The sequence below is a fragment of the Mytilus edulis genome, unplaced genomic scaffold (genome assembly GCF_963676685.1).
Source record: "Mytilus edulis unplaced genomic scaffold, xbMytEdul2.2 SCAFFOLD_620, whole genome shotgun sequence".
NCBI classification, from domain to species: domain Eukaryota; kingdom Metazoa; phylum Mollusca; class Bivalvia; order Mytilida; family Mytilidae; genus Mytilus; species Mytilus edulis.
This window is the reverse complement of record NW_027267753.1, coordinates 1-12,095: the sequence shown is the minus strand read 5'-3', so window position 1 is coordinate 12,095 and position 12,095 is coordinate 1. Positions and strand designations below refer to the sequence as shown.

General features: G+C 34.8%; 3 protein-coding genes across 3 annotated transcripts; all 3 read right to left on the bottom strand.

Annotated features, from left to right (window-relative positions):
- Nucleotides 1–2,609: 2,609 nt before the first annotated feature.
- Nucleotides 2,610–4,213, bottom strand: LOC139505962 (histone H1-delta-like). Its single transcript, XM_071295288.1, has one exon. It carries the CDS (start codon nucleotides 3,308–3,310, stop codon nucleotides 2,735–2,737), a length of 576 nt encoding a protein of 191 aa, XP_071151389.1. The 5' UTR covers nucleotides 3,311–4,213; the 3' UTR covers nucleotides 2,610–2,734.
- A 2,093-nt stretch (nucleotides 4,214–6,306) lies between these two features.
- Nucleotides 6,307–7,910, bottom strand: LOC139505961 (histone H1-delta-like). The gene has a single exon (XM_071295287.1). It carries the CDS (start codon nucleotides 7,005–7,007, stop codon nucleotides 6,432–6,434), a length of 576 nt encoding a protein of 191 aa, XP_071151388.1. The 5' UTR covers nucleotides 7,008–7,910; the 3' UTR covers nucleotides 6,307–6,431.
- Nucleotides 7,911–10,026: 2,116 nt separating this feature from the next.
- Nucleotides 10,027–10,704, bottom strand: LOC139505964 (histone H1-delta-like). The gene has a single exon (XM_071295290.1). It carries the CDS (start codon nucleotides 10,702–10,704, stop codon nucleotides 10,027–10,029), a length of 678 nt encoding a protein of 225 aa, XP_071151391.1.
- Nucleotides 10,705–12,095: the final 1,391 nt, after the last annotated feature.

Below are 12,095 nucleotides of genomic sequence, written 5' to 3'. Positions count from 1 at the left end.
TCATTACACAAATATTCTATCGTCGTAAAATTGTACAGAGGAAGAAAAATCATTTCTCTTTAGGTTTCTTTCCGTTTTTATTCACTGGAAGCATGTTCCTCCTCGTAATAAGTTTGTTTCCAGCTAGAGGGAAACACACAAAAAGTTCACGCGCCATTGTTTAATTGCAGATTTTTACTAAAACTTCAAATAACATTTTTATTCAACCCGAGCGAAATTTCGCAAACATTCAAGAGTCGAATGAACAAACCCAATATCTAGAATACGAATTTGAAACATCTTTTTATTTAATCTAGCGTTGGGAACTTTTCAGAGAGCGACTTTGTTTTCAGTGGATCTGAGGCACTGAACAACTGTTCTGTATGATGCGTCTTCGCTTTTATTTCCATTTGCATGTACAATTTGCGCACTTTCAAGTCAAAAACTCGAATATGTCTTATCGAATATACCATATTTTTCAACAAAATATATTTCATTAATTTTATTATCAATAACCGATGATCTGAGCTCAAAGTGGCCTGGCCGCCTGAAAGTTTCGATACAAACAAAAAAAATCAACAAAACAAAAACAAAACACGAAGATTTTTGTAGTTTTATAATTCGACAGTGGTACATATCATTTGTATCTTAATTGACAATTACAAAAGTTATTTATTTCCCCTCAAAAAGGGGAATGTGTGTCACAGTGAAGACTCTGGCTATACATATGCATTATACCTATATAAGCTATGCAAGTGAAACCAGAACCGGTAAAGGGTGAAGCAGCATCCCGTGACACGGACGATTAAAAAGAGACAGAAGGACAAAAACACATCAGTGTGAACCATTGGACTTTGGGCAAAACATTTTTCCACTGCATTTAACTAAACCTCCAGCCCCCCCCCCCTTTTTCAAAAAAAAAAAAAAAAAAAAAATCCGGACAAAAAAGGGGGGATATATTATCAATGAATTGTATTTGGACTAAAAATATTTGTAAACTATTGCAACAGTAAAAACAGATTTAATGTAAAAAGAATCAAAAACCAAGATTGAAACGAAGAAAAAATAAATTAAAATAAAATAATGGTTCTCTTTTAAAGACATATATTAGCATAGCGTTTAATGGATGTTAGTACAAGTTCTAATATATTGTGTGTGTGCTTTTCTTCTTCATTAAGGCCAAATAAAAAAAAAAAATATGTGTGTTTCCTACTCCCTATCTACCTTATATTTAAAGCTTAGTCATAGCATACCTTAAAGTTTTAATGTTTTTTTTTATCATTTACCAATAAGCACAGAATTTTTCAGTCTCCCATGTACGTATATACTAGCAGGCTATGTTTGTGTGTGTCGTTAAGTTGCTGTCATTTCAATATGAAAATAAGGAGATGTGGTATGATTGCCAATGAGACAACTATCCACCATAGTTCAAAGGAAGTGGATGTAAGCAATTATAGACAACTGTATATATGATCTTCAAAAATGAGAGAAAAAACCTATACCGTGAACCTACAATTCACGCGATACCTTTTATCAGAGAAATAACTTTTTCTTACTTTTTGTACCACTGTCCGTCCATCCATCCTTGTTTCTGTTCATCACAGTAGTCACGTGTGACGTCACTGTATTGTTTCGGGTTTATTCACCTCGCGTGCTGTGGAAAGATTAAAATGACATAGCAAAGATACAGTCAAGTCGTCGCGCACTAAATAACAGAGAGAAAAAAGAAGAGAAAAAACACAGGACAACCATTTGAAAGAAACATAGAAACAAGTAGGTGCATTTATTTTATACACGAGTAAAACAAAGATGAAATTCGAAAGGTAGAGAATAGTGAAATTTGCATAATAAATCGCAGGTAATAAAATGACAAAATAATTGCAGAACTGTTAAAGGTTGAACAAAAACCTCCATACTTTAGAGTTTCCTTTTAACTTTTAATACACAATATTATTGTAGTAATTTTGACAAGTAATAAATAAAAAAATAAATAAATAACAGACAAACGTCACTGCATTCATTTGCTACTAATCTGATTTTTACGATACGTTATACATCTTTTGTATTATGTACATTTTAACAGTTTATTTATATAGTTCTGAAAAAAAGTACTGAGTTTAATTTTAGAGTTACCTCCCCATTGACTAGTTGATATGAAATAGAGAGCCAACCTTTGACTTTGCTTACGTGTAGAAAAAGTCCAACAAAAAATGTCAGTCAAGTTGAATACGAAGAAGAAGAGAGAAATGGAAAAACTCACATAATGACAAAAATGATTTTTCGGTTGAAGGTTAGCTGTGTGATTTTGACCCCCTTCCCCCTAAAAAAAAGAGCACAATAAAACCCTAGCATGACTTCCTATTTTCGTAGATTGTCACTCTAACGAAAACTGAATAGAAAAAGTTATATTCAGTTCAAATAAGTGCGTGAAAATACACTGATATAACTTTAATGGTGCCTAACTACACAAAATATATCAAAAAAAAAAAAAAAACCCAGCTGCATACTTAGGTGTTAGAAATAGTATAGTCATAAGGAGTGAAATAAAACAAACAATGGAAATAATGTGACCCCAAAAAATATTTCAGAGACCAGTGCAAAGTTCAGAGAAAAGTAAAGAAAAGGGTAGGGCTCAGCTAGATTTAGTTTGATAACTAATGTACAACAATTGTAGATTCTTTTTGAATAAATTGGGTAGCCCTTAAAAGGGCTTTTGGTGGCTGAATAGCCTCTGCAGACTGAAGTCTGGAACAGTTTACTTCTTCTTTGGTGTCTTCTTGGCTTTTGGTTTGGCTGCCTTCTTTTTTGCTGGTGACTTGGCTGCTGGCTTCTTTGGCTTGGCTGCTTTCTTTGCTGCTGGTTTTTTTGCCTTTGGTTTGGCAGCCTTTTTTTCTCCAGCTGGTTTCTTTGCTGCTGGCTTCTTCTTCTTGGGTGTGCTCTTTGCCTTCTTCGGCTTGGCGGCCTTAGGTTTGGCTGCTTTCTTTGCCTTTGCTGGCTTCTTTTTAACTACTTTAGCCTCTCCAATTCTGAAAGATCCGGATGCTCCAGTTCCCTTGGACTGCTTCAAACTGTTGTTCTTAACTCCGGCTCTGAGTGCAAGTTTTAAATGAGCATTTACTGACTTGGCATCTTTTCCGACGTTGAAGTTGGCCATGATGTACTTCAGAATTGCTTGCCTTGAAGAACCTCCACGTTCTTTCAAAGCGGCGATGGCTTTTCCAATCATCTCGCTGTATTTAGGATGTGCGGAAGGCTTCTTTGGCTTGGCTGCTGCCTTTTTCTTTGGTGATTTAGCTGGTGCTACTGCTGGTGCTGCTGTTGCGTCTGCCATTTTGAATGATTCAAAATATTATCCTTTACGAAGTTTATACTACGAATAACGATTTGAAAATAACGCCATTCCAGGCCTCGTTTATTTATAACAGACGAACGCGGACCTCGACGAAGACACCCTTAAAAATAACTTGTAAAATCCATTACGCGATCTCGGTAAAATGATTATGTGCTTCTTCGAAGACTTTTATGATAATTTATAGTATAATTCTATCAAAAACATTCACATATAGCATACCAAATTGCTCAACAGTCATTAATCTTGCATGTTAGATAAACTGTGTATTTTTCGATGTACACAGTAAAAAGATATTAATAGTTAAAGTAGAACCGACTGAATTGTCTTCGCAGGTATGTTGACAGAAAATTTACGAGTTTTTCTCATTACACAAATATTCTATCGTCGTAAAATTGTACAGAGGAAGAAAAATCATTTCTCTTTAGGTTTCTTTCCGTTTTTATTCACTGGAAGCATGTTCCTCCTCGTAATAAGTTTGTTTCCAGCTAGAGGGAAACACACAAAAAGTTCACGCGCCATTGTTTAATTGCAGATTTTTACTAAAACTTCAAATAACATTTTTATTCAACCCGAGCGAAATTTCGCAAACATTCAAGAGTCGAATGAACAAACCCAATATCTAGAATACGAATTTGAAACATCTTTTTATTTAATCTAGCGTTGGGAACTTTTCAGAGAGCGACTTTGTTTTCAGTGGATCTGAGGCACTGAACAACTGTTCTGTATGATGCGTCTTCGCTTTTATTTCCATTTGCATGTACAATTTGCGCACTTTCAAGTCAAAAACTCGAATATGTCTTATCGAATATACCATATTTTTCAACAAAATATATTTCATTAATTTTATTATCAATAACCGATGATCTGAGCTCAAAGTGGCCTGGCCGCCTGAAAGTTTCGATACAAACAAAAAAAATCAACAAAACAAAAACAAAACACGAAGATTTTTGTAGTTTTATAATTCGACAGTGGTACATATCATTTGTATCTTAATTGACAATTACAAAAGTTATTTATTTCCCCTCAAAAAGGGGAATGTGTGTCACAGTGAAGACTCTGGCTATACATATGCATTATACCTATATAAGCTATGCAAGTGAAACCAGAACCGGTAAAGGGTGAAGCAGCATCCCGTGACACGGACGATTAAAAAGAGACAGAAGGACAAAAACACATCAGTGTGAACCATTGGACTTTGGGCAAAACATTTTTCCACTGCATTTAACTAAACCTCCAGCCCCCCCCCCCCCCCTTTTTCAAAAAAAAAAAAAAAAAAAAAATCCGGACAAAAAAGGGGGGATATATTATCAATGAATTGTATTTGGACTAAAAATATTTGTAAACTATTGCAACAGTAAAAACAGATTTAATGTAAAAAGAATCAAAAACCAAGATTGAAACGAAGAAAAAATAAATTAAAATAAAATAATGGTTCTCTTTTAAAGACATATATTAGCATAGCGTTTAATGGATGTTAGTACAAGTTCTAATATATTGTGTGTGTGCTTTTCTTCTTCATTAAGGCCAAATAAAAAAAAAAAATATGTGTGTTTCCTACTCCCTATCTACCTTATATTTAAAGCTTAGTCATAGCATACCTTAAAGTTTTAATGTTTTTTTTTATCATTTACCAATAAGCACAGAATTTTTCAGTCTCCCATGTACGTATATACTAGCAGGCTATGTTTGTGTGTGTCGTTAAGTTGCTGTCATTTCAATATGAAAATAAGGAGATGTGGTATGATTGCCAATGAGACAACTATCCACCATAGTTCAAAGGAAGTGGATGTAAGCAATTATAGACAACTGTATATATGATCTTCAAAAATGAGAGAAAAAACCTATACCGTGAACCTACAATTCACGCGATACCTTTTATCAGAGAAATAACTTTTTCTTACTTTTTGTACCACTGTCCGTCCATCCATCCTTGTTTCTGTTCATCACAGTAGTCACGTGTGACGTCACTGTATTGTTTCGGGTTTATTCACCTCGCGTGCTGTGGAAAGATTAAAATGACATAGCAAAGATACAGTCAAGTCGTCGCGCACTAAATAACAGAGAGAAAAAAGAAGAGAAAAAACACAGGACAACCATTTGAAAGAAACATAGAAACAAGTAGGTGCATTTATTTTATACACGAGTAAAACAAAGATGAAATTCGAAAGGTAGAGAATAGTGAAATTTGCATAATAAATCGCAGGTAATAAAATGACAAAATAATTGCAGAACTGTTAAAGGTTGAACAAAAACCTCCATACTTTAGAGTTTCCTTTTAACTTTTAATACACAATATTATTGTAGTAATTTTGACAAGTAATAAATAAAAAAATAAATAAATAACAGACAAACGTCACTGCATTCATTTGCTACTAATCTGATTTTTACGATACGTTATACATCTTTTGTATTATGTACATTTTAACAGTTTATTTATATAGTTCTGAAAAAAAGTACTGAGTTTAATTTTAGAGTTACCTCCCCATTGACTAGTTGATATGAAATAGAGAGCCAACCTTTGACTTTGCTTACGTGTAGAAAAAGTCCAACAAAAAATGTCAGTCAAGTTGAATACGAAGAAGAAGAGAGAAATGGAAAAACTCACATAATGACAAAAATGATTTTTCGGTTGAAGGTTAGCTGTGTGATTTTGACCCCCTTCCCCCTAAAAAAAAGAGCACAATAAAACCCTAGCATGACTTCCTATTTTCGTAGATTGTCACTCTAACGAAAACTGAATAGAAAAAGTTATATTCAGTTCAAATAAGTGCGTGAAAATACACTGATATAACTTTAATGGTGCCTAACTACACAAAATATATCAAAAAAAAAAAAAAAAACCAGCTGCATACTTAGGTGTTAGAAATAGTATAGTCATAAGGAGTGAAATAAAACAAACAATGGAAATAATGTGACCCCAAAAAATATTTCAGAGACCAGTGCAAAGTTCAGAGAAAAGTAAAGAAAAGGGTAGGGCTCAGCTAGATTTAGTTTGATAACTAATGTACAACAATTGTAGATTCTTTTTGAATAAATTGGGTAGCCCTTAAAAGGGCTTTTGGTGGCTGAATAGCCTCTGCAGACTGAAGTCTGGAACAGTTTACTTCTTCTTTGGTGTCTTCTTGGCTTTTGGTTTGGCTGCCTTCTTTTTTGCTGGTGACTTGGCTGCTGGCTTCTTTGGCTTGGCTGCTTTCTTTGCTGCTGGTTTTTTTGCCTTTGGTTTGGCAGCCTTTTTTTCTCCAGCTGGTTTCTTTGCTGCTGGCTTCTTCTTCTTGGGTGTGCTCTTTGCCTTCTTCGGCTTGGCGGCCTTAGGTTTGGCTGCTTTCTTTGCCTTTGCTGGCTTCTTTTTAACTACTTTAGCCTCTCCAATTCTGAAAGATCCGGATGCTCCAGTTCCCTTGGACTGCTTCAAACTGTTGTTCTTAACTCCGGCTCTGAGTGCAAGTTTTAAATGAGCATTTACTGACTTGGCATCTTTTCCGACGTTGAAGTTGGCCATGATGTACTTCAGAATTGCTTGCCTTGAAGAACCTCCACGTTCTTTCAAAGCGGCGATGGCTTTTCCAATCATCTCGCTGTATTTAGGATGTGCGGAAGGCTTCTTTGGCTTGGCTGCTGCCTTTTTCTTTGGTGATTTAGCTGGTGCTACTGCTGGTGCTGCTGTTGCGTCTGCCATTTTGAATGATTCAAAATATTATCCTTTACGAAGTTTATACTACGAATAACGATTTGAAAATAACGCCATTCCAGGCCTCGTTTATTTATAACAGACGAACGCGGACCTCGACGAAGACACCCTTAAAAATAACTTGTAAAATCCATTACGCGATCTCGGTAAAATGATTATGTGCTTCTTCGAAGACTTTTATGATAATTTATAGTATAATTCTATCAAAAACATTCACATATAGCATACCAAATTGCTCAACAGTCATTAATCTTGCATGTTAGATAAACTGTGTATTTTTCGATGTACACAGTAAAAAGATATTAATAGTTAAAGTAGAACCGACTGAATTGTCTTCGCAGGTATGTTGACAGAAAATTTACGAGTTTTTCTCATTACACAAATATTCTATCGTCGTAAAATTGTACAGAGGAAGAAAAATCATTTCTCTTTAGGTTTCTTTCCGTTTTTATTCACTGGAAGCATGTTCCTCCTCGTAATAAGTTTGTTTCCAGCTAGAGGGAAACACACAAAAAGTTCACGCGCCATTGTTTAATTGCAGATTTTTACTAAAACTTCAAATAACATTTTTATTCAACCCGAGCGAAATTTCGCAAACATTCAAGAGTCGAATGAACAAACCCAATATCTAGAATACGAATTTGAAACATCTTTTTATTTAATCTAGCGTTGGGAACTTTTCAGAGAGCGACTTTGTTTTCAGTGGATCTGAGGCACTGAACAACTGTTCTGTATGATGCGTCTTCGCTTTTATTTCCATTTGCATGTACAATTTGCGCACTTTCAAGTCAAAAACTCGAATATGTCTTATCGAATATACCATATTTTTCAACAAAATATATTTCATTAATTTTATTATCAATAACCGATGATCTGAGCTCAAAGTGGCCTGGCCGCCTGAAAGTTTCGATACAAACAAAAAAAATCAACAAAACAAAAACAAAACACGAAGATTTTTGTAGTTTTATAATTCGACAGTGGTACATATCATTTGTATCTTAATTGACAATTACAAAAGTTATTTATTTCCCCTCAAAAAGGGGAATGTGTGTCACAGTGAAGACTCTGGCTATACATATGCATTATACCTATATAAGCTATGCAAGTGAAACCAGAACCGGTAAAGGGTGAAGCAGCATCCCGTGACACGGACGATTAAAAAGAGACAGAAGGACAAAAACACATCAGTGTGAACCATTGGACTTTGGGCAAAACATTTTTCCACTGCATTTAACTAAACCTCCAGCCCCCCCCCCTTTTTCAAAAAAAAAAAAAAAAAAAAAATCCGGACAAAAAAGGGGGGATATATTATCAATGAATTGTATTTGGACTAAAAATATTTGTAAACTATTGCAACAGTAAAAACAGATTTAATGTAAAAAGAATCAAAAACCAAGATTGAAACGAAGAAAAAATAAATTAAAATAAAATAATGGTTCTCTTTTAAAGACATATATTAGCATAGCGTTTAATGGATGTTAGTACAAGTTCTAATATATTGTGTGTGTGCTTTTCTTCTTCATTAAGGCCAAATAAAAAAAAAAAATATGTGTGTTTCCTACTCCCTATCTACCTTATATTTAAAGCTTAGTCATAGCATACCTTAAAGTTTTAATGTTTTTTTTTATCATTTACCAATAAGCACAGAATTTTTCAGTCTCCCATGTACGTATATACTAGCAGGCTATGTTTGTGTGTGTCGTTAAGTTGCTGTCATTTCAATATGAAAATAAGGAGATGTGGTATGATTGCCAATGAGACAACTATCCACCATAGTTCAAAGGAAGTGGATGTAAGCAATTATAGACAACTGTATATATGATCTTCAAAAATGAGAGAAAAAACCTATACCGTGAACCTACAATTCACGCGATACCTTTTATCAGAGAAATAACTTTTTCTTACTTTTTGTACCACTGTCCGTCCATCCATCCTTGTTTCTGTTCATCACAGTAGTCACGTGTGACGTCACTGTATTGTTTCGGGTTTATTCACCTCGCGTGCTGTGGAAAGATTAAAATGACATAGCAAAGATACAGTCAAGTCGTCGCGCACTAAATAACAGAGAGAAAAAAGAAGAGAAAAAACACAGGACAACCATTTGAAAGAAACATAGAAACAAGTAGGTGCATTTATTTTATACACGAGTAAAACAAAGATGAAATTCGAAAGGTAGAGAATAGTGAAATTTGCATAATAAATCGCAGGGTAATAAAATGACAAAATAATTGCAGAACTGTTAAAGGTTGAACAAAAACCTCCATACTTTAGAGTTTCCTTTTAACTTTTAATACACAATATTATTGTAGTAATTTTGACAAGTAATAAATAAAAAAATAAATAAATAACAGACAAACGTCACTGCATTCATTTGCTACTAATCTGATTTTTACGATACGTTATACATCTTTTGTATTATGTACATTTTAACAGTTTATTTATATAGTTCTGAAAAAAAGTACTGAGTTTAATTTTAGAGTTACCTCCCCATTGACTAGTTGATATGAAATAGAGAGCCAACCTTTGACTTTGCTTACGTGTAGAAAAAGTCCAACAAAAAATGTCAGTCAAGTTGAATACGAAGAAGAAGAGAGAAATGGAAAAACTCACATAATGACAAAAATGATTTTTCGGTTGAAGGTTAGCTGTGTGATTTTGACCCCCTTCCCCCCTAAAAAAAAGAGCACAATAAAACCCTAGCATGACTTCCTATTTTCGTAGATTGTCACTCTAACGAAAACTGAATAGAAAAAGTTATATTCAGTTCAAATAAGTGCGTGAAAATACACTGATATAACTTTAATGGTGCCCTAACCTACACAAAATATATCAAAAAAAAAAAAAAAACCCAGCTGCATACTTAGGTGTTAGAAATAGTATAGTCATAAGGAGTGAAATAAAACAAACAATGGAAATAATGTGACCCCAAAAAATATTTCAGAGACCAGTGCAAAGTTCAGAGAAAAGTAAAGAAAAGGGTAGGGCTCAGCTAGATTTAGTTTGATAACTAATGTACAACAATTGTAGATTCTTTTTGAATAAATTGGGTAGCCCTTAAAAGGGCTTTTGGTGGCTGAATAGCCTCTGCAGACTGAAGTCTGGAACAGTTTACTTCTTCTTTGGTGTCTTCTTGGCTTTTGGTTTGGCTGCCTTCTTTTTTGCTGGTGACTTGGCTGCTGGCTTCTTTGGCTTGGCTGCTTTCTTTGCTGCTGCGTTTTTTTGCCTTTGGTTTGGCAGCCTTTTTTTCTCCAGCTGGTTTCTTTGCTGCTGGCTTCTTCTTCTTGGGTGTGCTCTTTGCCTTCTTCGGCTTGGCGGCCTTAGGTTTGGCTGCTTTCTTTGCCTTTGCTGGCTTCTTTTTAACTACTTTAGCCTCTCCAATTCTGAAAGATCCGGATGCTCCAGTTCCCTTGGACTGCTTCAAACTGTTGTTCTTAACTCCGGCTCTGAGTGCAAGTTTTAAATGAGCATTTACTGACTTGGCATCTTTTCCGACGTTGAAGTTGGCCATGATGTACTTCAGAATTGCTTGCCTTGAAGAACCTCCACGTTCTTTCAAAGCGGCGATGGCTTTTCCAATCATCTCGCTGTATTTAGGATGTGCGGAAGGCTTCTTTGGCTTGGCTGCTGCCTTTTTCTTTGGTGATTTAGCTGGTGCTACTGCTGGTGCTGCTGTTGCGTCTGCCATTTTGAATGATTCAAAATATTATCCTTTACGAAGTTTATACTACGAATAACGATTTGAAAATAACGCCATTCCAGGCCTCGTTTATTTATAACAGACGAACGCGGACCTCGACGAAGACACCCTTAAAAATAACTTGTAAAATCCATTACGCGATCTCGGTAAAATGATTATGTGCTTCTTCGAAGACTTTTATGATAATTTATAGTATAATTCTATCAAAAACATTCACATATAGCATACCAAATTGCTCAACAGTCATTAATCTTGCATGTTAGATAAACTGTGTATTTTTCGATGTACACAGTAAAAAGATATTAATAGTTAAAGTAGAACCGACTGAATTGTCTTCGCAGGTATGTTGACAGAAAATTTACGAGTTTTTCTCATTACACAAATATTCTATCGTCGTAAAATTGTACAGAGGAAGAAAAATCATTTCTCTTTAGGTTTCTTTCCGTTTTTATTCACTGGAAGCATGTTCCTCCTCGTAATAAGTTTGTTTCCAGCTAGAGGGAAACACACAAAAAGTTCACGCGCCATTGTTTAATTGCAGATTTTTACTAAAACTTCAAATAACATTTTTATTCAACCCGAGCGAAATTTCGCAAACATTCAAGAGTCGAATGAACAAACCCAATATCTAGAATACGAATTTGAAACATCTTTTTATTTAATCTAGCGTTGGGAACTTTTCAGAGAGCGACTTTGTTTTCAGTGGATCTGAGGCACTGAACAACTGTTCTGTATGATGCGTCTTCGCTTTTATTTCCATTTGCATGTACAATTTGCGCACTTTCAAGTCAAAAACTCGAATATGTCTTATCGAATATACCATATTTTTCAACAAAATATATTTCATTAATTTTATTATCAATAACCGATGATCTGAGCTCAAAGTGGCCTGGCCGCCTGAAAGTTTCGATACAAACAAAAAAAATCAACAAAACAAAAACAAAACACGAAGATTTTTGTAGTTTATAATTCGACAGTGGTACATATCATTTGTATCTTAATTGACAATTACAAAAGTTATTTATTTCCCCTCAAAAAGGGGAATGTGTGTCACAGTGAAGACTCTGGCTATACATATGCATTATACCTATATAAGCTATGCAAGTGAAACCAGAACCGGTAAAGGGTGAAGCAGCATCCCGTGACACGGACGATTAAAAAGAGACAGAAGGACAAAAACACATCAGTGTGAACCATTGGACTTTGGGCAAAACATTTTTCCACTGCATTTAACTAAACCTCCAGCCCCCCCCCCCCCCTTTTTCAAAAAAAAAAAAAAAAAAAAATCCGGACAAAAAAGGGGGGATATATTATCAATGAATTGTATTTGGACTAAAAATATTTGTAAACTATTGCAACAGTAAAAACAGATTTAATGT

Coding starts and splice junctions, on each gene's coding strand:
- LOC139505964 (XM_071295290.1), bottom strand. CDS start 10,704: ATGGCAGACGCAACAGCAGCACCAGCAGTAGCACCAGCTAAATCACCA.
- LOC139505962 (XM_071295288.1), bottom strand. CDS start 3,310: ATGGCAGACGCAACAGCAGCACCAGCAGTAGCACCAGCTAAATCACCA.
- LOC139505961 (XM_071295287.1), bottom strand. CDS start 7,007: ATGGCAGACGCAACAGCAGCACCAGCAGTAGCACCAGCTAAATCACCA.